We start from the raw sequence: 27,986 nt of genomic DNA on the forward strand, positions 1-27,986 counted from the left end.
TAGTCTGGATCTGTAAAAGCAGCCAAGAGTCCTGTGGCACTGTCAAGGTTCCTTCCCCACTCTGAACTCTAGGGTACAGATATGGGGACCTACATGAATACCTTCTAAGCTTACTTTTACCAGCTTAGGTTAAACCTTTCCCAAGGCACAAACTATTTTACCCTTTGCCCTTGGACTTCCACTGCCACCACCAAACGTCCAGGTTTACTGGGAAAACGTTATTTGGAAACTTCTTCCCCCCAAAATCCTCACCAAAACCTTGCACCCCCCTGCCTGGGGAAAGCTTGATAAAAATCCTCACCTGTTTGCATAGGTGACCACAGACCCAAACACTTGGATCTTAAGAACAATGAAAAAAGCATTCAATTTCTTACAAGAAGAATTTTAATACAAGGTAAAAAATCACCACCTCTGTAAAATCAGGATGGTAAATACCTTACAGGGTAATTAGATTCAAAACATAGAGAACCCCTCTAGGCAAAACCTTAAGTTACAAGAAAGACACAAAGACAAGAATAGGAGTACTTGTGGCACCTTAGAGAGTAACACATTTATTAGAGCATAAGCATTCGTGAGCTACAGCTCATTTCATCGGATGCAGTGAGCTGTAGCTCACGAAAGCTTATGCTCTAATAAATGTGTTACTCTCTAAGGTGCCACAAGTACTCCTTTTCTTTTTGTGAACACAGACTAACACAGCTGCTACTCTGAAAAGAGAAGAATATTCGTTCTATTCAGCACAGTCTAATTTCTCAGCCATTTAAAGAAATCATAATCTAATGCATATCTAGCTAGATTACTTACTAAGTTCTAAGACTCCATTCCTGTTCTGTCCCCAGCAAAAGCATCACACAGACAGACCCTTTGTTTCTCCCTCCCCCCAGCTTTGAAAGCATCTTGTCTCTTCATTGGTCATTGTGGTCAGGTGCCAGCAAGGTTATCCTAGCTTCTTAACCCTTTACAGGTGAAAGCATTTTTCCTCTGGCCAGGAGGGATTTTAAAGGTGTTTACCCTTCCTTTTATATTTATGGCAGGCACCTTATAGACTAACAGACGTATTTGACCATGAACTTTCATGGGTGAAATGAAACGGTATGAAATGCAGAAGGAAAACAAAAAAAACTAAAATCAGATTTTTTGTAAATGGTTTTATTGAAGGTATTCAGTAATGGAGGTTAAAATATATTTTAGAAGCATAAACTTGCTTACCCTTTAAGAGCAGTTAATATGAAAAATGATTTACTTTAAAAAAAGCTATATACTGCAGACAATTTAAGTATTGCATCAAAAATGTAAGAGTGCAACTTACAGAAAAGATTGGTTTTTTTTAGGTATAAAGAGTTCTGGAATTTCCATGAAGAGTCACTTGCTTTTCCTCTTAAGAGCATTTAAAAAAAAAAAAAAAAAAAAAATATCAGCTAGCATGGGAAATTAAGCCTAAAATGTAAGATTCAGAACTTTATTAAAACCACTGAACTTCACTTTGGTTTTAGTTAATTTAGGCCCCATCACACTATTTTAATTACAATGGTCAAAACATTTTGGCTGTTTTAAAAAAAAAAAACCACAATGGTCAAGGTTAATTGCATCAGACAATGCATTGACTTAGTTGTCAAATAATAAATCACTTTTAGCAGAAGACAACTGCTCACAGGAACTTCCAGATTCTGCACATAGTCACACAGTTACAAAGCATACGTAAGCCATAAAAAGAATAACTGGTTATTCTAAATACACGCCTGTACAATAAAAAAAATCTAAAATACAAATGTAGATTTAAAAAAAAGCTAATATATTCACATTTAGATTCACTTTTTCATTAGTTACACACTATATTGGTCTCATTAATACACTTACTTATGCAACTTAACGCATTCCTAAAAAAGGGTTAATCATGACCCTACGAACGGGGTGGTTACAGTGGGATATAATGCACACTGCAGGAGTGAAATTTTGAAGATCACAGAGCTTACTGTTTATGTAACCAACACAGATCCAAATGTGTTGCAATTAGGAGCCAAAAAGATGCAGCATTATCTGGAAACTGCTTTTCAAAATTCAGGCACACCATATGGAGTAGAGAACAAAGCTGGGGAATGAGTTAATATACGGACAAGGGCAATGATATTTAAAGTCCTCAACAACTTAATTCTAAATAAGTCAAACCAACACCTTGGACCTGAATTGTTCCCAGGCAAAAATGCCAGGCTTCAAAAGAGAACAGATTCCTTGTCTGGTTTGTTAGCTGTACTCCACAGTAAACAAGGTATCAAAATTTGTTACATTGAGGTAAGTAAAACTGAGGTGGTTGTTGGTGGTGGTGGGGTTTATGTTTGTTTTTTAACCAGTAAGACAGAAGGGGTTTTGTTTCTCAGCTACAACCAAAGCCATTTTATATCCCATTGTTACAAAACTGGACATAACCTCTTTAGTGATTCTAATTTGTTTCCTTCTTTTCCTCCTCTACGATCTCCGACTGTCATAATCGCTGACCATCCTTTTTATGTGAGACAGTTTACTCTTCAGCTTCTTGCACTGTGCCTTTTTGTTCTTATAGTCTGCTGACTAAACAAAAACACAAACCAAGTGTGGCATTAGTCCAATCAGAATTCTCATATGAAAAGTGCTATACGGCTGCACATTAATATAAATATGCATTTGAAATAAAATTATAAGTCTCAGAGTTACAAAAAACAGTCAGTAAACATCAGTTTGAGTCCTATCTGAAAAAGGTACCAGGAATCTAAGCAGCTCATCTGTTTACGTACAATTCTGGCAGTTCGGATAATGATAAAACACTTGGACTCTTAAGTTACTTTTATACTGTAAAAAAGTACGTCAGTTGCTTTACCAGCTTAACTAGCCTGCTGTAAGAAGAATCCATTCTTATAGGAACTTGTAAGGTTTGCAAAAAAATCAAATGTGTTTTGGTGACCAGCAAGGAGGGAATCTTGTGTAAATAAGCACAGATACAGCCTCCTCAAGAGAGAGGAGTTGCATCCAACCCTCCTGTGCAAGGTCCAAAACAGCTTTTCAAGTACCAGAAGCAAAAATATTGCCAACAGCTAGGAAATACATAGTTTCAACTCCAGTACTGCCAATCTCAAGAGTTCAAAAATCATGAGTTAGCCTCTTTTTGGGGAAGGACTATTTGCCTTGTGTTCTTTCTTTGAGCATTCAGAGTTCATTTTTAAAGCTTTGTTCTGCAGCCATCAGGGTTAAAAACTAGTTTACTAAAGCTGACAATCTCATGCAGTAACCTAGTTCTATCACCTGGGATATTACGACTGACACTAAGTATTGTGAGACTTGCTATAAAATTGTGAGAGGTGGCAACATTTCATCTATTGTTTCAAAGTTTTCAAAAATTACTATCAGAAGATACCGTTCTCACGTATGCTGAAGTTTCAGATTAGGTAAGAGTTGAACGGTTATTTAACTTCTACAAAGACAAAACCAGCAGAGATAGGAAAGACTAGTTTATCCATTCAATATCTCCCTGCCAATGCAATCTTAGTCCCTTACTAAAGTTTGCCTACAAACCCATGCAATTTGACAGACTAAGTCAAGAGAAGCCCAATGCTCGAAAAATCAGGAAGGTTGCATATTAGGATTGAGGGACAAGGGAATCTTGCCCCATACTTAACCTTTGCCAGAGCTTTATTAGTCTTGCTATTTCATGGGCATTCTGTCTGCCTAGAAAATGCTTTAAGCATACTGAAGTCTTTACTCAGTTGCCATTATTTCAGTACTGCAATAGCTGGAGTCATCTCACCATAAACACCCATTATATTTTGCTCATAGTGAGAAGCATCTCAACAGGTTTTGCTGCAGTTTAGGCCAATTTCAGTCCTGGTATAAGCAGTCACAACTAGACTGCCTGACTACATTGGAGATGGGCCAAGTTTGACTTCTTGAATTTACTGCGCAAGCCCCAATTAGAGATCTGCTAAAAGTGAAGTACTTGGCACCTGCTTCCAGCAGTTGTCACTCTGCATGCGAGTCAGACAGAAAAAGAAAAGAAAAACAACCCCTTTTTTAAAAACCAAAACAAAAAAGTCCTTAGAAATAGCAAACAAGAATAAGAGAACCTTATGAAACTTACTGCTTTTATAGCCTTCGTCCTATTGTACTGTTCAGCAGCAATCTATAATTGGGGAGAAAATTAAATTAAGTAGGACAGTTCATGTCAGTGTTATGAACAATGCAGGTTTAACATTCCGTTACACGCTTTTGAGTGGCTAACCTACATTTGGGTTAAAAATCTAAAGTTACAAAGTAAGGCAGTTGATCTACAGAGGATGTAAAAATAGTCTTTGGAGTAAGCCTGGTAGACAGTCTGAAGGATTTAGAGCTAGAAATCTGTTTGTGTTAGGATACATGATACATGCCATCCTCTCTTAGAGGAGAAAAGCCCATTTAATAAAAATCTAACGGAGGTGGGGAATGATATTAAGGCTGAACAAAAATCCTGATATTGACAGAAGAGATCACCACCATCAGTATTTTTTCCAGGACATTGATAGTTTTTAATCCCAGGCCAAGATCTAGAACTCTGGAGCAGAGTCTAAAATATATGATCATCTCACTATCAAAAGATCAGGAAGTTTTTTCCATCCTATTTGTAAGGGAGTTTTCCATTTACAAAGATCTTCAGTATCCCATCAACATTTGAATAAAACCTCTAAATTCTGAAAAGCTCCTTTTTCAAATTCAAATCCATTAAGTTTCGCACCATCAGTTCACTAAGTCCAAGTTTTTACTTGCTAAACAGTAATCTGTATGACAAAAGCTAGCATTCACTGGTACATGGCACCTATTTTTGCATACATTAATTAACCACCACCCTTTTTCCTCAAAGATATCCTACATAAACATTCAAGTTATCCATGGAAATACCTTATATTCCTCACTGTCTTCACTATAGTCATCCAACTCTTTATCCAGTCGAGAGAGTGTTTTATTGACTTCATCAAGTGCAGCTTGCAAACTCTTGTATTCTTGTAATCCAGAGTCAAAGTCTTGCTTATATGCTTGCCTTTGTTGATCTGTTGTTATTGGTGGGTATTCCCTAGGGGAAGAGAAGGAGAGAGAGAAAAAAAAAATCATATTACATATGGTATGGACTATCTTCAGCTGTATAACAGAAAAATGTTTGTTTATCCATTGGATGGAAGGTGAGAGTGCGCATGTTACATTTTGGATGGAAGTTACTGCTCCTGACAGAGAAACTAGTGGCACTGGTAGGGCCACATAGCAAACTAAGTTCTTAAAAGGAAAGGGAGTACTTGTGGCACCCTAGAGACTAACAAATTTATTAATTTATTAACAAAACACTCAAATAAATTTGTTAATCTCTAGGGTGCCACAAGTACTCTTTTTTGTTGCAAATACAGACTAACACAGCTGCTACTCTGAAACCTGTCAGTACTCGGTTCTTGTGATGTCTTTCTCCTTTAAGTTAGAAGAGTCCTTTAGTACTTGCTATTTTCTCCCTGTGAAGGTATTCTGTAATCACATCACCTCTCAATCTCCTTTTTGATAAACTAAATAGACTGATCACTTCAAATCCCTCACTATAAGACCTTTTCTCCATCCCTTTATGCATTTTTGTGACCCTCTTCTGTACCTTCTCCAATCTTTCAATATCCTTCTTAAAATGTGGACCCCGAAACTGTATGGAATAATCAAGTGTCAGTCTCATCAATGCCATATAAACAAGTAAAATAACCTCCTCCTCCTATTGAATATTCCCTGTGAATTGTCTTAGCCTTTCTGCCAGAGCACCACACTGGGAACTCGTGTCGAGTTACTTGTTCACCGATTCCTAAATCCTTTTCAGAGTCACTGCTTTCCTGGATACATCCCCCCATTCTGTAAGAATTGCCTGCTTTCCTTGTTCCTAGATGTGCAACTTGGCTTTTGACATTAACAACACGCATTCTGTTTGAATGGGCCCAGATTATCAAGCAAACCCGATTGTTCCATGTGATTCCCGCTCATCATTACTTACCATTCCAACAATCTGTGTCATCTGCAAATTTCATCCACACTGTGATTTTATATTTGCTTCCAGATCATAGATAAAAATGTTGAATAGCATTGGATCTAGTACCAATCTCTTGACAACATCACTAGAAACACCCCCATGCAAGTATGACTCCCTACTGATATCTACTTGACGAGATCTGTCAGTTAACCAGTTCTTAAGCCATTTAACATGTGCTCTCTTGATATTGTATAGAGCTAATTTTCTAAACCAGAATGGCATGCAGTATTAAAATCAAAGTATATTACATCTACACAGTTACTTTTATCATCAAACTTGTAATCTTACCCAAGTGTATAGTCAGTTGTGTGACAAGACCTGTATTCCATAAAATCACATTTAACTGGCATTAGTTATATTTAGGCTTCAATTTTTTAAAATAATTTCAAGATAAATATCAATGTTTATTGTCAAGCATTTTTAATTTTTTTACTGATTACATTTTCACAATTGCGGGAAATCAGGCAGGGGTGAGGTGAATAATTACAGATGTTGAGATTCAAAAAGTTAGAGTTTTACAACTGTTCAAACACAAACTGTCAACATCAAGTGTCCAAATATTCAAAGCAGCATTTTTATTTCTTCACCCATCTGTACATTTTGATGATTACTGATGGAAATATTTTTTGTTGCTTTGCATGTGAACAGTGAAATTGACATTTAATTGATAAAAATCTAACCTTTCCAAGCCTCATTATAATCCTATCCTTTCATTCATTATTAATTGAATCCCATATCAGCTTTTCCCTTATTTTGCCCAGGACTGAGGTCAGGCTAACTGACCTATAATTACCCAAGTCATCCTACTTTTCCTTTTTGAATATTGGCACAACATTAGTACTCTTCCCACCTTCTGGATTTTCCCGGGAACCAATGTCCCCAGTTCACATTATATACAATGCAAAAATACCCAAGTGCTTTTCCTAAATGCAAATCGCTAACTTTACCAAAGTCTATAGTGGTTTGAATGGTTTAATCCTCCTTTCTTGTGGGTTATAAATCTTACCCCTCTGCAGGTTAGAGTTCAGCTATATTATCCCACTACGGCCTTCTCACCAGCTCATTTTGGAAGAGCCATCAGTTTTTAGCAAGTGTTCCACAGATTAACTTGATTATTGTCTAAAGACCACTTGTATTTATTATTAAATACGGCTAATTTTACTCTAAAGCATTATCCGCTTCATAGCGGCATGAAATCCTAGCTGTCCATAACAAGTATTTCAGTTTCTTCATCACCCAAAGCAGATCAGTTTTTGTCTATAGGCAGGGCAGAATAAACGTTTTTTTGGGAGGGAGGGGGGCTAAGGGGCGAGAAGAGGGACAGTACTTACTGTGTGAGAACCTTAAGGACTATGGAAGCGGGTTTAACACAGATTTGCTGCGTGTGCTCGGGAGGAAGTCAGTGCGTTTCTATATTGAACTAACAGGAGTGTTGCAGAGGAGGGGAGAGTTTTATTCCCCGTTTTGTGGGACAGCTTGCAGCACGTATGCATTCAACTTGACTTGCTCTGATGAGCAGTGTTAGGAACTCACTAACGCAAATTTTGAAGCATCTGTTATATTGGTTAACTGTTTCAGTCTCAATATTCAAATATAAATGGGACACTTCAAATATACTTGGTGCCTCCTGGTGAATACAGATGTCCCAAAACACCCAAAGTCTTGTTCAATGACCATGTTATGAAATCATTCTATGGTAGTAGCATCAGTGGAAGAGGCTACTTCAGATAAGCAACAGCGGATAATGCTACTGCTGCAAATACTCCTTTCAATGGCAATGTTTCCAAGTATAAAAGGCAACTCTTTTCCCCACCACCTTTCTAGGCCCTCCTTCCTATTCCAATAGTCCTTATAGCTGCAGTGCCACTTGCATACCGTGGATAGTGGCAGTATATTAATAACAAGCTTCCAACCACTACCACATTCAGCAGACACACCACACTTATTGACTGGGTTTGCCCATCTAGAGCATCACAAGCAGTGGAGTTTGCATTATTTCAATGCCTGATGAAGTTGTCGTCAGTACCTGTCCCAGTCTTCCTCCAGCTCATCACAAGACTCCCCTCCAGTGGTGTAATCTGCATCATAGTTATCAGAGTTGGTTCTCTTCCGTCTTCCCGCTCTTCTCTTTTGTGGTGCTTCCTTAGCCGATCCATCGTAACTACTGTTACCAGTATAATTTGACTGCGTGAGAGCCTTCACTAATGGAACAACAACTTCAGACTCCCTACCAAAAGCAGTAAAGATCTCATTAGTTGCCATTTACAGGCTGAATTATCAACATTAAACATGCAGGGTAAGTATTAACAGGATCAATTAAAAGACAAAATAATCTCGATCTTTATTCTATAAAAAATTCAACACGTATTTGGAAAACAAAAGTCACTCATTTTAATTCACTAACTGTGGCTAACAAAATGAATATAAAATATGAACCTATTTGTTCCAAAATCAAATGGAACAAGTTTCCAAGATTTTTTAAATCACTCCACCTCTGATTTCATGCTCCCATTTTCACCTAAAACTGGTGAGTCGAGAAACATACGCTTTCAGCCCAGTGTAATCAACTAACCTTCTAAAGAATAGTAAGATATCCCCTACACAAGGAAAGCTACTTGTGAATTTTTAAAAAAGCGTGTCCGTTACAGAATGGCACTCCATTTAAAACAGAAATAATAGTTCATAGAATGACAGTAGCCCAGAGGTCTGTCAAAGGTATGTCTGTCAAAGGCTGTCCTTCAAACAAATAGAATCTGTTATCCAACCATAGAATATGAAATTTCTTACATGATCAGCATTTTTGCTGTACGAAAGCTCCTAAGATTTTAGAAACTCAACTACATTTTGCTTATAGCAAGAATTGACTGTCCTGGACACAATCCTGAGCATCACATTTTAGGATGGACACCGAAGAATCCAGGACACCGAAGATGAAGAAGTGGGCAACAGAAATAGAGCGTTATGGTGAGCAAAAGGTTAGGAAAATATGACATTTGCACCAACAAGTAATTTCACAAGATGGTGATAGTACCAGCAAATCATCATGTTTTGTATAAAGCATCAAGAATAAATTTCCTATTTACATGATCTAGCTTTGTTTACAGATGAGCTCTCTCCCTCGATTTTCTAGAACACAGGGCTGAAAATTGAGCTCATTGTGTTGTGTTGTCTGTCAAGACCTGCACCACCTTGCCTTAAATCTGGGGAAGGACCATCTGGCAAGCCAAGCGTACCGTCCCGAGTTCCCTGACATTTATTTTCAATTCCTGGTACCAGAGGCCCCGAGTCATGAGACTGTTGAGGTGGGCTCCCCACCCCAGGTCTGATGCATCCAAAACCAACGTTACCGACAGATACATGGCAGCAAAAGGAATGGAAACCAGGTCTCTCCACCAAACTAGTGAAGCTAGGATGGGCAGCAAAATCACGAGTACCAAGTCCAAGTGGCGTCTGCCCAGGGAGTAGACCGACACCAGCCACATCCGTAGGGGTCTGAGGCATAGCTGCGCCTACTGCACCAAATAGGTACATGCAGCCATGCGACCCAACAATCTGAGGCACACCCAGGCGGTTGTAAGAGGGTAGGTTGCAAGCTGGGAGATCCAGTCTGACAGAGTTCGGAATATGGTCTCCAGTAAATAGGCCTGAGCTGGAGAGTCAAATACCACCCCGATGAACTCTATTCTGTGAGCTGGGACCAAAGTTGACTTGTGATTGCTTATTATGAGGCCCACGGCCTGAAAGGTGACCCATATTATGCCAGTGTTTGCTGGTTTTGAGCCTGTGCGTGGCCTTTGATCAGTCAGCCGGCAAGGTATGGGCAGACTTGTACACCTCAATGCCTGAGGAAGGCCGCAACCACTACTTAGTGAAAACCTGCAGGGCTGTCGACAGGCTATACTGAAGCCCAGTGAATTATAGTGGCATTGACTCACCACAAACCTGAGGAATCTTCTGTGTCAATGGAAGGTGGAGATGTGGAAATAAGAGTTCTTCAAATTGAGGTTGACATACCAGTCTTCTGAATCCAGGGAGATCATGTGGAACCTCAGTTTCTTGTGATATTTGTTGAGGCAACACAGGTACAAGATAGGCCATTAGACCCCCTTTGGCCTTCGGGATTAGGAAATTGGGAGTAAAACCCCTTTCTTCTCATGTCTCGAGGAACCTCCTCTACAGCCCCCACACAAAGGAGGGCTTGCACCTCCTGGATGAGAAGCTGCTTGTGAGAAGGGTCCTTGAAGAGGGATGGGGAGGGAGGGGACGGGACACAAAGCGTTACTGGAGGATGTAACCAACTGTTATAGTGCTGAGCACCCAATGGTCCAATGTTATGAAGACCATGCCAGGTAGAAGGGCGATGACAGGCAGTCCAAAAACAAATAGGGGGATGCATCTGCAGTCGAGATAGGTATGCCATCCTTGGGCATACCTTCAAAAGGCCTGCCTGGCCTCACCGGGCCATCTGTGCAAGCCCAACTGGAAAACTGAGGCAGAAGGTAGGGGCCGACAACATTTATAGCCCTTTCCCTTTCTTTTGAAGGGCTCTTGCCTGGGAGGCACCAGAAATCTGGGAGGCTGCTGGGGCCTAAAACGCTTTCTTGAGGCTGGGGGAGTGTAAAGGCCAGGGAGCAAAGCATAGCCCTTGAGTCTTAGAGGCGGTGAAGTTGGAAGTCTGTCTGTTCCAAGAACAGGGAGGTACCCTTGAAGGGGAGGCCCTGGATGGACTGCAGCACTTTGTGAGAGGCGCCTGATGACTGGAGCCATGAACAGCGCCTCATGGTGACTGCTGACGCCATCGTTCTGACTGCCGAGTCAGCCACATCCAAAGCCACCAGGAGGGAGGTCCCTGGCGCCGCATCTTGCCTTACTCCAGGATGGCCATGAATTCCTGCCTCGACTCCTGCGACAGAGAGTCCTTAAATTTGGCCACTGAGTAGAACAGGTTCAAATCATACTGACTCAGAGCCAGCTGGTTAGAGATATGTAACTTGAGGCTGCCTTTCATAGAATATCAAGGCTGGAAGGGACTTCAGGAGGTCATCTAGTCCAACCCCCTGCTCAAAGCAGGGCCAATCCCCAATTTTTGCCCCAGATCCCTCAATGGCCCCCTGAAGGATTGAGGTCACAGCCTTGGGTTTAGCAGGCCAATGCTCAAACCACTGAGCTATCCCTCCCCCTGTCAAATAAGAGGCACGTCCAAACAGGTCCAGTCTCTTAGCCTCCTTATTTTCGGGAGTAGAGTTCAACTGCCCCCGTGTGTCCTACTTGTTTGCAGCCACCACCACCAGGGACTGGGGGGGAGAAGGAGGGAAGATGTGAGTACAGGTACTCAAACCCACTGGCAGGTACATAGTACTACTTCTCTGCCCTTTTTGAGATGGGGCAGACACGAAGGGGTCTGCCACAGCACCCTGACAGGCCCCAATACTACCTCATTAACTGGCAGGGCCACTCTGGAGGGAGTCGCTGCAGCCAAGGTATCAATTAAGTTGTGCACAGACTCCTTCAGCTCCTCAGCTTCCAGCCCCAAGTTTGTGGTGACTCATTTCAGGAGCTCTTGATGGGCTCTGAAGTCATCCGGAGGGAGCAGGTTACTAGGGCCTGCAACCACCTCATTCGGGGATGACAAGGGGCAAGGAAGAGGCCAGCCCTGGAGGATAGGCTGCCTCTACTTCCTCCACCTGCACCACTTTGGTTGGCACCACTTCTGGGACCTCAGTACCAGGGTCAGTACCAGAATCAGGGTCCAGTGCCAGGTGGGATGAAACAGTACCATCACCTGGAACTAGCAATATATTCTCTGTGCCTTGACTTCAAGGCATTCCTCTGAAGGAAACTGTATCCAGCATGCCTACGTCAGAGAGGAAAGATCACCCCAGTCCAAAGCTGTCAGAGAAGGGAAGTAAAGAAGGTTAAGAGGTATCACAGAGTGATTGGTGCAGTATTTCTCAACCTTTTTGATATCAGGGACAGGTTTGCTGCCTTCCTAAATTGTGTCAGGGAGATCTCAGGGACTGGTGCAGGCCCATGCACTTGTCGTTGACCAACACCGATATAGTGGCCTCCATTCAGACTTGCCATAAGACTTCATCCTATTATAAAATTTAAATTTTAAAATTCCTTCTGAATTTGAAGTGTTTTCCTTTCCCTATGCAGCTAAAGGCTATCTAGAGCAAGGGGTCCCAAACTGTGGGGCACACCCCTTTAGGGGTGCGTGACAGGCCTGGGCCAGCCCCCGCAGGGACGGGAAGGGAACGCCATCCAGTCCCACTCTGTCCCCAGCTCTGCTCTGACCCCAGCCCAGCTGCAGCCCCACTGGCTCCACTCCCAGCCTCTGCTCCGGCCCTAACCCCAACTGTGGCCCCAGTCTCAGCCCCCTTACCCCATCCTTGTCCCTCCCACCCCAGTGGGTTCACTATTTAACAGTTTCTTGAAAGATCGATGCCTGTATGACAAGTGATCTGCAGGAAAGAGAGAAGGCAATGTCTGTAGTATTTGAATGTGTGTCAATGACTAAATTATAAGCTGTTGCTGGAGACCGTCAAATTGTAACTAGTTTTCTTTTCATATAATGTGTGAGTAACAATCAATGAAGAACATCCAAAGTCTTTTGACACATGTTCTGATTTAAAGCATTCAGGAAAGAACAATTATATTTAAACAGACAGGTTGTAGACCTCAAGTTAGACCCAGCCAGGGGTTTCTTTTTCAGGAGTACACACACACACACACACACACACACACACCCCACCCCTCACTTTTGGCAGTGGGGTCTCTTCCATTGTCATGAGCAAGCAGAGAACCGAATCATACAGGAGTCCTGCTTAGAAGCGGAATTTCTGCACAGTGCAAGTCCTCTGCCTGCTCTATAACATGGAAAAAGGAACAGCGTGTGTGTTTTAGCACAGTCCAGTGCTGTGGATTTGCTACATGATTTCCAGTCTGGAGAGCAGCCATCATGTACCACAGATGAGCCCAAGAGAGATACGGACGGGCAATTAAAAGTTGAACACCACACCTTCCAGTCCGGACACAAAGCAAACAAACTCTGTACCATGCCCTCACTCCCCCAGGGTGGGAAAGAGGAGTTCAGAGATCAATACGACCTTAAGAAGACTTCATATTTCTCACTCAGATGAGAGACTGATGATTAATTTTTCCAAGGATAAAGAGATATAGGGGTGGGTTAGAAGGAGTGGATTTTAGTACTTTCTTTTTAGAAGGAACCTGGTTGACCACCACTATTGATTGACTGGGTGGATAAATACATTCACTTCCAAACAAGCAATTTGTTTCTCTTCAGCACCCCATCTTTGAATTTACTCTCCCCTCCCCCACAACCCCTTAGGTCTGACAGGTCCCCTCTATTCTTCTTCAAACACGTGCAATTTTTCTTTCATCAGCATACTCCATTTAATTCCCCCTACCTCCACTACTGTTTATGGTGAGGAATATTTATTTCTCTTTTCTCCTTTAAATATTTACACACTCTGGTGCTTGGACACCAAGGTGATAAATGCCTTAGAAGAATCTATCCTGGGCTCTTCGTACTCTGCATAGTACCAGTTTCAATTTACGTAATCTCTACAGACCAGACTGCAGTCAAAACTAGAATAAAAGGCATAATGCAAGTGACGGAGAGCAACTAAAAATCTTTGCACCAGAAGGGATGAATATGGATAAATACTACAAAATACAGCCAATTCCTAGAATATCTTAAAACAAATTGACTAGCAACTATTTTATATCAAAAACATGTTATAATTAAGTAAGAACGGCATAACCTGGAGACCACCCCTTTCAACTACGCTTAGAGCGGAGGCTTGTGTGTACGTTTGTTTAATTTTACAAACTAAGGCAAAAGTTTGATATTAATCTTCCATAACCTTAAAAAACTAGAATATTAAATTGACACACAAACACAAGTCAACATACACAGGTTAATCTACACCCTACAGACACGATAACATGAAGTGAACTGTAGCTCACGAAAGCTTATGCTCCAATAAATTTGTTAGTCTCTAAGGTGCCACAAGTACTCCTTTTCTATCTGCAATAAGCATTCAGGTAAGAATCCCACCAATCTCTTCCATAGGGAATCCTGAGTAAGAACAAAGATTTGATCCTCTCTTTAGAGCAAGAGTCTAAATGCATTTCTATGACCCTTCTAGTGTTCTGTATCCATTAACAAGAAAGGAACAGTTTACTTACGGCATAGCTCTGTAGGTTGTGTCTGTATAAACTCGATTTTCATTAACTTTCTCAGAAACAGAGTAAACCATGGAACTGGCAACTTGATCTGGGCAGTCCGCTACTTTTGCTGGTTCTGCATTTACATTTTTTACCTAGTAAAATACCGATTCAAAAAAGAGAAACATTAAGATACATAACATCTCAGTTTTGTGGCTGAAAGCTTTTTTCTTTTTTTAAAGACAAACACCTGTAGCTGTTCACTGTCAGTTTTGCTTGATTTTTAAAATAAATTAAGCGTTTTCAGAACTAGAATTACACCAATTATTCAAAAATGTTCCTATACGTACAGCAGATGACTGAGACACTAGTACCACTACGATGAAGTCATGAGCTCTATTTTAATGCTAGGGTAGCACTGACCAAAGAGACGTGGAGACTCAGATTGAAATAAGGGGGACTGAATGCTTCGGAGGGCTGAGCTCGTGTGTGCACGGGGGACTGGAGTCTGAAGACCCCTCACATGCTCGACATCACTGAGGACTATAAATAAATAAATCCTTTAGTGCCACAGCAGTTTCACCCTCCTTGGCACAGGACGCTCTAGGCCCAAAGCATAAGAGTCCTGTGTTTGTGTTATTTGTAAAGAAATCCGATTCTGCTGCCCATTGTTACATGAGATATTTGTGCTATGGGTATTTCTGAAACAAGACAGCTTACAAGTATATGAAAAAAGAGTTTTACACTTGCAGTACCATGGAATAGTTATCACATTCAGGTAAACCTCAGCAGCTGCTTCATATCAGTGCCAGATTGATGAATGAGGGTTGACTACATTAATCTTCCCCAGCCCATTACTACTGTCTTTCGGGGGGTCAATTTGAAAGGAGTGCAGCAATTTTGGAATTGGAAGTAGAAATAGTACGGGGGGGGGGTGGGAAGAGAAGGAGAAGATTGTGTTATTTGAAGCGCAACTTGTATTTATATTTCTTAAAAAGATGCCATTAAGAGTGACCTGAAAATTGAAAGGGACAGGCTTTCACAGTGTGAAGATTAGAGCAGAAGGAGTAGATTAATGTAGTTGGCTGAGAAACAATACGACTCAGAGCAACTGGGTGATTAGCTTTATTTGTAGCCCCACTTCAACAAGTTATTTAAACACAAGTAGACTCACTGAAAAGTCAAGGGAACTATTCATGTGCTTGAAGTTTGGCATGAGTTTAAGAACCTTTCTGAACTGGGCCCCTAATGAACTAGATTGTGCTCAACGGATCTAAATACAGGTATGTTTGTAATGTACCTCTCTCTAGTGTCCTCCAGCATTAAGCGTTAGAGGGTCTTAAATTTATATTTGGGTATTGTGTACACGACAGTATTGATTGTTTGCAAGACTACCTACTCTTCACAATTCAGGCAGAAGAGAGCTTTACTCTCAAAGCTGTGTCTAATCTAGAGATTTTAATGTTGTGAAAATATGCAGGCATGAAATCCCTTTAGGGTTTCTTTGGACAAAAGGGTGGCTTAACTAGTTTTTCCAGTTCTACAGGTATTTTACATCCACAAGTTTTTTCCAAGGAAGAGAGTCTCAAAACATTTTATTTGATATGGCATCAGAAGTATTGTTTTAACTCCAAAATATCACTTAACTGTTGTTTCCCTGCTTTTTTTAAAGTAACTAGAGATCTCCACAAATAGAGAAGGGTTTAGGGTTGGCACAAGATGTCAATATCCTGCATCTCCTCGTCAATACCAATTTTTCAAATTCTACTGTGGGACTATTATGCCAATGTTCTTGTTCCCACTAATTGTAGCAAATGGAGCCACCCTAAAAGCAGACATGAAGGCCTAGTCAGTGCCATTCTGTAACTGCTAAGCCAGGAGAAAAAGTGCTCATCATACTAGAACAGGTTCAGTCTAATTGTGCTTCTGCTGGTGAAGAAGAGGCAGCAGCAGCATGGCCTGGGGCAAGCAGACATACCACACAGACACTCAATAGTAGAAGTGAGGGGGGAAAAAAAACACACACACACAAATAGGAACAAAGAGACCTAAGTGCATCTCCACTCGTAAAATGTACATATATAATTCACCACCACTGATGGAAATTGTAGCATAGCCAAGGTTCAGGCTGTACCCATCATGTCATCTGTTGTGATACTATGGTAAAGATGCCCAAGCCCTGGCTTCACTGCAGCTTTCACCCTTACTCTCATCAGTAGTCAATTGCTGCTACAAAGTTTGCTGGCATGGACAAGGCTCCAGAAAGTAGAGAGAAAAGCTACTTAGTTTAGAATGGCAGTGGGCAAGAGACAAACAAAACCTCTCAGAATGCTGTGCTGGTAGGATCTCCCCCACACACTACAGACAAGGGAAAAAGCAACATCAACTTCTAAAAACCTATATTGCAGTAAAGGAGGAGTGTTATTTATGAACCACGTACAAAGTTTATGCACTTTGGATGACAGGAGCTTGAAAAATATTTTTATTTCCTTCTCCCTTCCTCGCTGTGAGAGTCAGCTCTGTTAGCCGATAGAATGTTCCAGTGCACACAAAACGCTTCACTTTTTGCCTTAGAAAAATATACTTGTAGATTACACTACACTGCTTACAGGGAGAGAAAAAAAAAAAAGGGCTGTGGGTAGGAGAGGAAGAAAAGACAAAACCTGAGGAGAGGGAGGCACAATTTAAAAAGACACCCAAGCTAGTAAATAGATGCATTTCCTTAAATAAAAGACCAAATAAGGTTGTTCTAAGTGCTCAAATCTTTTTCAACATCAAAATCTTGGAAAAATAAGGGTATGGCTTCACAAACTTGTGCCAAGTTAATTACATTTAGCTGAACTAGTGAAAACCCATGTGGATACGTTTCCATCTGTTTAAGCCTGGCAACTAGCTTGCCCCTGTAAATTTACATTCAAATCAACATAAGCCAGGTTTAAATCAATGTGGGAGTGTCCACAAAGTCACACCAACGTAACCAAATTGGTTTAAAAGTCACAGCCCTTATATTATGCCAGTGCAATTCTAATTGGACCAGACTTTAGGCAGGAGGAAAACATGACAAGGAAACACTCATTTAAGCAACACATTTGGATATCCACCCTTTAGCAACTGTCCTTCAGTCTATGCACAGCCTTCCCTATCTGGCTCTCCATACACAGTTTTGCACCCGATGTGGCCCTCGGGCCAAAATGTTTGCCCACCCTGGTATATAGGCTCCTTGCTGTGAAGCATGGCCAGGCTATCCTAGAGCTGCAGACCCTGGAAGCTATCCATTGGAACCCTGCTTGACTTTTGTCAGTAGTTTTTATGAACTTCTATGTTTCCATGTTTGTTTTCAACCAAGTGGCATTTTCCGACTAAAACCACTTTCATCAGGAAGTTCAGAACCAGCTCTACCACCGGACCCCATTCCCATGAGAAATCTTCCAGTGGGCCAGAAAAGTAGACTTTACTTGTACTTGCCTGATATTGCTACTTTGTTTTGTTTTTAAAAAAAGACGACTTCTCACATCTTTATAAAGCAGCCAAAAAGAAAACAAAAGCACAAACCTCACCCCCAAGAAACCTTGAACTTTATAAACAAAATCTCTCTCCTTTACAGTCACTTAATATCATACTAGTTCACGGGTTCTCAAACCATGGGTCGGGACTCCAAAGTGAGTGATTACCAGTGTTCCCTCTAATTTTTCCCAACATGTGTGGAATTAATTTTTAACGTGCACTAATATGGAGGTGATGTCTGACACACCACCTCCATATTGGGGTGCACATAAAACTTCATGTGGTGGGATGGGGCCTAAGGGGTTCGGAGTGTGGGAGGGGGCTCAGAGGTGGGGCCAGGGATGAAAGGCTTGGGGTGCAGGTTGCCCTGGGGCTAAGGTGGGGGGGAGAGCGAGAGAGAGAGATGAACACACTCCCCGGCCATGGCAGCTCTGGCAGGTTTGGGCCGGGCGACCTGCGTGGCAGCTGCACAGCTTACAGAGAACCTAGGTCATGACACCATTTTAATGGAGTTGCCAAGGCTGGTGTTGGGCTCCAGCAAGTCTGAAGCAGAAACCCAAACCCCACTGCCCAGGGCTAGTTACATGGCACCCCCTGGGCAGAAGCCCTTGGGATTCAGCTTTGACCTCCCCTGCATCGCCCGGGGTGGCGGGACTCAGGCGATGGGATTCCGGCTGGCTCAGTCTTCAGGCTCCCCTCCTGACGTCATGTTGTCATTTTTGTTGTCAGAAGGGGATGCAATGAAGTTTGAGAAAAGTGCTGTACTCGTAGTGCTGTCCTAACAGATACAAGATTTGGGTCATTTCAAAACATCAGGATATAATAGGCAAGCCCCAGGTGTGTTGTGAAGGAAGTGTGCTTCCCCTTGACCTCTCAATACAAGATGAGATGGCAGGCAGTGAAACTTCAAAGGGAAAACACAGCACTTCCCTTCCAGCCCAGCTGTTACACTGGAGAAAAGACTGGGCAGCGTTTAAGTTTAAATTCATTTTAGGGACTTGAACTAGACTATGCCTTCCTTTGCAGCCAAAACGTGTCACAATTTAAGCGAGTTCTATGCCCAGTTGTACCGTAAATTCTGTGTAACTTTTAGTAAGCTGAACTCTCAGCTCCTCAGTCACCTCCATCTGCCCAACAAATCTGTGCATATCCTAAATTAAGAGATAATTTTGGTGAGGAATGAACCCAGGTACCACAGCGATGGGTGCACTATCAGAACCTAAAGAAAAGGGGTAATCGTCAATCATTCTTCACTTTTGAAAGTTAGTCCTGTTCAGTTTGGAAGTCAGAGGCAAAAATGGTCTTGGTCACTATATTCTCTTCTTCCTCAGTCTCATTGGCTGTGAGGCATGATTATTTTTCAATCAATGACAATTTCTTCAAAATCAGGAACACAATCTTTTAACGAAGCAATTTCCAGAGCTCCCTATGTTTCATTTCATGCTATAATGTGACTTTTCTGGGCGGACAGAGAGGGTCTCTGAAAGGCAAGACACTTAGCAAAAACTTCACACACAAAACAAAAATCTTTTCACCGTAAGTACTACTCACTTAGTTTCATATAAATGTTCAGAGAGTGTTGTAGTTCTCAAGAAGACCTAACCCTAGAAGTTTCTTAAGATGAAGAGTTTTTTTGGGGAGGGGGGGCGGGGGGGTTGTTTTTGTATGGAGTGATAAGATTGATAAAACAAACAACCCACCATTTGCAAAATAATCATGAATATTGTGGCAACTATTAAGAGGCTACCACCACGTTCCCCAAAACAGCCCAGTACTGGAACCTTAGCCTGGTATCCAAAACCAAACATCTACTCTTTAAAACTAAAAGGAGACCAACATATTCAGACAAAAATAAATAAATAAAATAAACCACCACCCTAATTATTTCTAAGACACTGCCAACCATTAGAGGACTACATGTTCACATGCATAGTATCCAATTCTTCCACTGCAGTGGCAAAGAACTACCACCATCACCACTTAGAGCAGGACTGGGTCCCAAAACAATGAAAGTTTATCTGAAAAAATGAGTTTAAGCCAGGACATGAATTGAAGGAGACTCAACTACCTAGAAAATGTGAAGATGTAAAAACAAGCTATTACAGACCTACGAGGAGAAGACAAAAGAAACAGAAGAGCAGAAGTCTCTAAAATGTAATCATAACTGTAATTCAAACAAGTTGTTTATAAATTTATTATCCTTTACTTTCGGAATATATCTGGCAGTTTTCTGGCCAAAACAATCTTCCAAGCCATAAATTCCAAGGAGACTAAAAGACCTTTGCAACAGAAACTAGCTGAAACCTTAACTGTGGAGAGGCTACCACCTCTTTATACTGACAAAAAACAAAACACAAACAAAAAACAAGCAAGACAGATAGTCAATCAGGGTTTTAAGTTTTACAGATAAGGGAATATATAGGAAATTTTCTGCCAGCTTGAAACACAAGTAAACAAGGATTGAAAAGACACACCCAGAAACTGTCTCACCGAAACATTTACTTCAAATGATTCTTTATAGCAGTTCCCAGTACAGTCCTGGCTCATGACCTTTACCCAATGAGCACAGGTAGAATCACACAGGTCAAACACACTTATAGAGGTACACAATGAATACTGTGAACACACAGTTACAAGCATTAAGAATCAAGTACCCCTGAAATTTTGTGTTGGGTATGACACAATCAATCTGGGCTTTTTGAAAAGCAGCTACAAGTAAAAGCTAATAAGGATGTTTCTCAAAATTGGATAACATCTCACAGCCCAGTTGCTAGGTTTCCAGAGCATTTAACTGGGAGACTACATTCAAGTACTGTTGCAGTTTTATGTGCTTCCTCTTCCGATTACATTCTTAGTATCGCTGTATAGAGGGATTTAATCACCTCAGACCATCTGTTTACAGAGTATTTAGTATAGCAATACACGCAAGCCCTGAATATTTTATTAAATTATGATAGTAAATTATTTTACAAATAATTTTACTGTTGGAGACAACCCATTGTAGAAGCTGAAAACCAACACCTAGTTTAACAGTGCTTTTGCTCTATTCCATGTGCAAACTGACTTGTTATTGTAGAGTTGCTCTTAGTACTATGCTGTTGGTAGTATTTTTTTTCCCCCCAGATTTTTAAAGATATGGGGTTGGGTTTTTTTTCAAATGAGAGTTTTACATAATCATGTCACTTATAATAGAGGTGAGTCAAATTTGGGGCACAGAAACCTTGAAATTGAGAAGAAATTTGAGGGTTTGTACCTGTTTAGAATAAGCATCCAATATGAAAAACTTACCCATTCTTCTACATTGGGGGGATCTTCTTCATAAATCTTAGCTTTATCCCAGAGAATGTTCATTTTACCATAATAATTCATCTGATTTCGGGTCTTTACAGAAAAGTATATGATTATGGCAAGAGCCACAATTACCAAGAATCCCAACACAATGGCAATAGCCTAAAAAAGAAAAAAATTTGTAGCAGATATTTATTAGAGTTAAAGACAAAACCATCCATTCAAGGTGCCAAAAATCAGTTCAGTGCTCCCCTCCAAAAAACATCCACAAACAGCTGCCCTTTCCTCCCCCTCCACATAAATCAGCATCCTAATACAAATTAAAACTCCAACGTCTTCCATCAGATGAACATTCCCTATTTCCAGACCAATAAATGGGCTTTAGAGCATACAGAGGAGACCAAATTGAAGCTATTTAAGAGTAGTAGAGGAGTAAATCCTGCTGGAAACACTCCTCCCCCGACACTTTTATACCAAGGATGGATCTCGGGCACCTGCACTGATTTCAGCTGTGCCTGTATGAAACATGAAGAGAACTGCTGCAGGACCACCACCTAGTCTTTTTTTTTTTTTTTAAATAACTCCTCAAAGGTGACATGAAAAGGGTTTTTTTTTTAAATTGAGCTTTTTTATTTTTCAAACTTTAGCCTTTTTTTTTTTTAAGTTTTAAATCAGAAACATTAGGAAACAAGTTTTTTCTCCCAGTAAAACCAGAAAGGACCTTTCAGGAGGTTTCAAGCATGTTTACTAAGAGCTTTAATACCTTTATTGAATAGGAGTCAAGGACGTTAGATCTTTAGCAACGGCCCCCTTGATCCCAAATATGAATTTCACTTAAACTAGATTTATAAAGAAGAAAGTGAATGGTAGCTAAAAGTGACTTGAGAGGTAAATTTTCACTCACATACATCATCTGATATCACCCTGAGGCCTTGTCTTCGCTGAGTTGGTGGGGGGGGGGGGGGGGGGGGGGAGAGAAGGGGAGGCAAAGGTGTTCTTAACTGGAGTTAACTAATTTGAGGTAAAAACCCTAGTGAAAGCAAGGCAGTTTGTAGTTTTCATACAAGGTATCAGGTCAGATTAGATTTCCCCTGAAGCAGGTTGAGTCAAAGCCTACTGAGGAGCCTAAATCTTAGATTTGGTAACCTATGCGAAAACTACAAACCACCTCTTCACTAAGATTTTACCTCAAGTTAAAAATACCCTCTCCTTTTTTAGGGACCTTAAACAGAGTGCACACACTTGTTTCAAAACATTCTCTACCTATATCTAGGAAAAACAAACACACACACACACACACAAGAAGACAAGAGCCAGGGAAAACTGTGATCACTAATTAGGACAGGAGTCCAGAAGTCTACAGTATTCTGCCTTTAAAACTTCAGCAGCTCAGATCTTTTCTGTACATAAATTTAATTAAAATTAAATCTACTTTTTAGAAATGTGGAGATTAGCCAATAATATGGTAACTGCGGCATTCTCAAAAAAGGCCTACCGTGCACAAGTGCAGGAGTTGTATTTATCTCAGGCTCTTTTAATCATCAAATATAGGTTTTGAAATTTAGTGTTTTATAAAATTCCATTACCCGAACATACGAGTGACTGCAGTAGCTGAAGATTTATTTAAAAAGGTACTAAATGTATCAACACCAGGTCATATTGGACACCAGGAAGTGGTTACGGCTTATCATAGTGACTTTTTTCTTGCATGGGTGCAATTAGTGCAGATAAATTTGATACAAGAAACTAGGTTAAAAAACACTGACAAAGAAACAAGACTCACAATCATATATAAAGAAAAGAGTACTTGTGGCACCTTAGAGACTAACATTTATTTGAGAATAAGCTTCCGTGCACTACTGTAGCTCATGTAAGCTTATGCTCAAATAAATTTGTGTTAGTCTCTAAGATGCCACAAGTACTCCTTTTCTTTTTGCGGATACAGACTAACATGGCTGCTACTCTGAAAAGTCACATATAAAAACATCCACAGTAATTAGCTCCTTTTATTGTGACAGGGCAGAGATGTGGTGGGGCAATGGGAAAATGAGAAAAAAGGGTTGGCACGCTAACAGGTCTCCACCAGTTAAAAAGGAAAGGACTCTATTTTGACCTCCTAAAAACTATTTGTATTTATTTTAATTCTATCCATGAACATGGATGTGGCCCTATGAAATTCACAGCCATGAAAAACGCATTATGGACCATGAAATCTGGTCTTGTGTGTGCTTTTAACCTATACTATACAGATTTCACAGAGGGAGACCAGCGCTTCTTAAATTGGGAGTCCTGACCCAAAAAGGAGTTGCGGTGTGGGGGGGGTGGTGTTCGCAAGGTTATTTTAGGGGGAGTGCGGTACTGCCACCCTTACTTCTGTGGGTGGCCAAAGAGCAGTGGTTGTTAGCTGGGTGTCCAGCTCTAAAGGCAACATCCCGCCAGTAGCAGCGTAGAAGTAAGGGTGGCAATACCATACCATGCCATCCTTATTTCTGTGCTGCTACTGGCGGTGGCTCTGCCTTCAGATCTGGGTTCCCAGCCAGCAGCTGCCACTCTCCAGCTGCTCAGCTCTGAAGGCAGCGCCGCCACCAGCAACGGCAGCACAGAAGGAAGGGTAGCAGTACTGCAAACCCTCCGCCCCTCCCACAATAACCTTGCAAACGCCCCACTGCTCCTTTCTGGGTCAGGACCCCTACAATTACAACACCATGAAATTTCAGATTTAGATAGCTGAAATCATTAATTTATGATATTTTAAATCATATGACTGTGAAATTGACCAAAATGGACCATGAATTTAGTAGGGCCCTACTCATGGAATTTACTATATTCCTGGAAGAATTTAAAAGTTCTTCAGGCTCTTCATTTGTTTTAGAAACACTCCGTGCAGTGGGAAGGTAGAATTTGAAGGAATTGGTTTAATGAGCAGAGAAAGTTTAGCTAGATTAGCTATGGATTTTGTACATGATTGTTTTGTACTCATAATTGTTAGATGTACGATTTAGTCAGCTCAAGGGAAAGAAACAAAAAAAACCACCACATAGACATTAGTGCATACATACCTCTTGAGGCTCTACCACACAGTAGTGATACAAGTATTGATTCACAAAGATTCCTGTATTTGTAGATGCAGAATATTGGCTGCACAGAGCAATAAGTTGACTGTAGAACACAGATCCTGAAGCTTGTGCAGTTGGGTTTACTGCCATTACATACACTATGGATGCGATGAATACCAAGAAGCCAAGGATAGCACTTACTATTATCACAGTTAGATAATATCTTCTTGTTCTAGACATGCTTGAGTTGGTAACACTTGTTATAAAAATCGCCATTCCAGCAATAAAGCAAAAAGCTGACATTGCAAGTATGAAGCCTTTAGCAGCTCGGGGCTCAATGTAATTTCCTCCAATGCCATAGGCTCCACCATATCCATATCCGGAGCCATAACCATAACTGCCTCCAAAACCACCATATGCAGGATATCCTACACCAGATCCCAAAGAGGAACTTCCATAGAATTCTAGATCCCAAGGCAACGTGGAAGCAACACAAGCAAAGATGCCTACACACATCACTATAATGAGAACTGACATGATCTTTACTATTCCTGGAGGGGAAGTCCATCTGTAGAAGTGTTGCACTTCATCCTCTGGGTAATAGGAATAGGCTGGTTGAGAGTACATGGGCTGAGAGGGCCTCTCCTCAGCATATGTAATGTTGCTTGGTGCATAGTGAGAAGGTTTGCTGCAATAAGATGAAAACGTTATCAATTGAAGTTTTTAAGCCATCTGTGAAAAACTATTGTACAAAAAAAATCATAGTGCATGACACTCATGCAATGAGATATGAAGTTATCAGGAACAGACTAACTCAGGAAGTGGTCAGAATTAACCAGTTCTTAAAGAAGACCCCCTAAATTTAAATGGAAAGCATATATTCCTCCAAAAAGATAGAATTTTATTCTCTCAGATGCTTTTACGATGGTTGGCTACAAATATTAGAAGGTTGAAATCAATCAACTCTGATCATCGGCATTTAGAGATTACTATAACAGGTGCTCTGGAAAACTTGGAGAGAATGTTTAACAGTGATAATGTGCAGTATTTATTATACAAAACAGTAGGGCCCATATTTGCAAAGGTATTTCGATAGAATAGCACTCAACAATGCCCAATTGATTTAGAAGCCTAAATCTCATTTTCAAAAGGAATTTAGGCACATACGAGACTAAACCCCATTGATAGTTGCAACACTGAGCCTAGCAAAGCCTAATTGACAGTTTAAATTTTATATTTGATTAGTTTTGTCACTTAGATCTGTAAAAGCATCTTGTAAAGTGGTAACCAAGCTATTAGACAGACATTTGCTTTTTCATTAAATAAGCAGCAAGGTACAATCCAACAGCAGCAACCTGATGATAGTTGACACAGCTCCTGTTAACAGTTGTATAAATGAGCTGTTAAAGATATGAACTCCAACTATGTACACTGCTTATCTGGGGTAAATTAAATTGGTAACCAAAGCAGAAAAGAGAATATTTACTATTCATCTGGTCGATAAGGTGGAGGACTCTCAAAAGGTCTGGATGACATAGTTGAAGTGCTGGTCTGCTAAACTCAGACTTATTTTTGGTAACTAGAAAAAAAAAAGTGACGAGCTTAGTAACAAAACAATCTAAACAGCTTATTGACATAATAGCTAGTATGATCACCTTACTATTAAGTAGTACAGCTAGCTATTCAATCTCTAATAATAAATAATAATGAGAAGACAAATCATTATTTTTTCTCTCAAGACTTTCAACAATTAGAGTCTTCCATTCACCAACTGCAAACAAACAATTCCTTCTATTCCCCCAAAACATCCAGAGACTCCTTCATCTTTTTTTTTTATTATATATACACACAGTGGTTGATCTTAACACTATGATTTCTCCCAAAAATATCTAATTATTTAACAGCTTGCTAGCTCTCTCAAGTAGTGACCCCATGATAATTCTTCATGATCATCTACAATTTTCTTTTTTGGAGAGGTTCATTAGTTTTGCCTTTACCCAGTTTGTTTACGTACTGACGCAAAGCAGTACGTCATTTCAGATGACCATTGGTAGAGTGCAGTAAATTAATTCAACATTTGGGGATAAATCGTATGTTTTTCTAAACAAGAGTGAGAAAAGACCTTTTTCCAATCAGATTGCCCATGAACTACGGCAAAAGAAAGGACTTGGCGATACTGGCTGGGAAACTTTTGTTATTCACGCATGTAAGAAAGTGACAATTTTATCTCCACCACACCCACAGTGACACCAAGTAGTGTATATAGCTAAAATGTTTTTGATGGTGGAGGTTCTTGGTTTTAGAGTCATCATGTGTAGAGTGGAGTAGCAAGAGCTCTCTTTAAAATTAGCCTTTTAAAATTATGGTTTGAAACAATAATGATTTCAGTCCCGGAAGTGGGTGTCCTCATTAATTGCTGGGGTAGGAAAATCAGTTCAATAAACATTACCAAAACATTTCACAAACTTAGTTATGCGGAATACAGCTATTTCAACCAAAAGGTAATGTGTTTCAGTGCAGCTCTGAGGTGATACTACAGTGAAGATAAAGGAAAGAATAGAAGACATTAGTTGCTGCATAATACAGAGTTTCTTTGAGAAGCAAAGAAGAACTTAATGCACGTGTTCTGGTGCATCCTGAAAAAATCTCTTTACAGAGAAGAAAGCATTCATAACAGACTGAACGCCCTGGTGGAATAGTCACTCCTGAGGGAGAAGATCTTAAGGAAACAACTTGTTAGAAAAGACCCATCTTTGAACAAGACACCCAGGAAGTACTTATTGACTGCTCCCAAAGGCTGTGGTGTTTACAACTTCTGTGGAAACTTTGTATTAAAATCATATGATTGATTCTTCCTTCCCTGTATTACTCTTTTTTAGAGAACACTCACATCCGAGAGCAATTATTGAGACTAAAACCTTATTATAGCGCACAGCCCCACATGAAGTGAGCTGTAGCTCACGAAAGCTTATGCGCAAATAAATTTCTTAGTCTCTAAGGTGCCAAAAGAGCCTCAGAACCATAACTTGCAAAAGATGTAACTAAAGAGTCATCAGGGTGGCAGGGAAAAAACGCCCAACTCACACAGAGCGCAGTTTAAATATGCAACTGAGCATTTAATAAATGAGATCTGCGCATGATCTGGCTAGAATAATGAACAACGCATACTAGTACCCTAGAGACTGGCAATATCAGCTTTTTGTCTTATTTCGATATTTCAAATTACAAGCCATAAGTATAAATTTATACAAAAACTTTTAATGAGAAACCGAAGTCGCCTACATTGCCGCGTCGATGAGTGGGGGGCGAGGAGGAGACTCCGCCCACTTCCCGGATCCCAATAAGACAAAGCAAACAACACTATTAACTAGCTAGCTAGCAAACACACACACTCTACTCTCATCCCATCCCTCTTCCATTTCCCCTTGTCAGCCGGGCAGGCACTCAGCTCCAGGAGATCATTTACCTTAATGCCAGCAACCCACGCACCAGCTGGACTCGCCAGGACGCCGCTCTTTAACCTCTCTGCTGTGCAACGGGGCGCGGCCTGCCTGCATCTCCCCAGCCCGCCGAGCAGCCGCAGCCGCAGCCACACCCAGCCGCGGTGCATGCGCCCTGTCCGCACACCTGGGGCTAAAGGACAGGAGCGATCATCCCCCAGTCCGCCCTCCCCGCCGCGGGTGGGAGCCGGGGACCCGCCCAGCGCTCCCGCTGCCCCGCCCGGAATGCGGGGTGGGAGCCGCCCATTGGCTGGTCTCTTCCCCTCCGGCGGGCGGGGCGCTCGCGGCGCGTGACCCCGTCACCTGAAACTCAGGCCCGGGACGAGGCGGCGAACAGGTTGTTCCGGCAGCGCCGCTAGCGAGCGCGTGGAAGGAGCCGGCAGCCAGTGTCGAGCG

At 41.1% G+C, this 27,986-nt stretch overlaps 1 protein-coding gene across 3 annotated transcripts; it reads right to left on the reverse strand.

The window, feature by feature from the left end:
* Nucleotides 1–1,147: 1,147 nt before the first annotated feature.
* Nucleotides 1,148–27,986, reverse strand: LOC119856333 (occludin-like). 3 transcript variants are annotated; one of them, XM_038403707.2, is made up of 9 exons: nucleotides 27,557–27,986; nucleotides 25,577–25,669; nucleotides 24,094–24,778; nucleotides 21,035–21,196; nucleotides 14,264–14,397; nucleotides 8,076–8,276; nucleotides 4,900–5,071; nucleotides 4,106–4,147; nucleotides 1,148–2,565 (listed from the first exon to the last, which is right to left on the reverse strand). In XM_038403707.2, exons 2-9 carry the CDS (start codon nucleotides 25,624–25,626, stop codon nucleotides 2,464–2,466), a joined length of 1,548 nt encoding a protein of 515 aa, XP_038259635.1. In that variant the 5' UTR covers nucleotides 25,627–25,669; nucleotides 27,557–27,986; the 3' UTR covers nucleotides 1,148–2,463. The 3 variants fall into 3 exon arrangements, with proteins under 3 accessions (XP_038259635.1, XP_043371021.1, XP_043371022.1); XM_043515086.1 differs by having other exon boundaries at nucleotides 27,894–27,984; XM_043515087.1 differs by lacking the exon at nucleotides 21,035–21,196 and having other exon boundaries at nucleotides 27,557–27,745.

The sequence above is a fragment of the Dermochelys coriacea genome, chromosome 5 (genome assembly GCF_009764565.3).
Source record: "Dermochelys coriacea isolate rDerCor1 chromosome 5, rDerCor1.pri.v4, whole genome shotgun sequence".
NCBI lineage: Eukaryota > Metazoa > Chordata > Testudines > Dermochelyidae > Dermochelys > Dermochelys coriacea.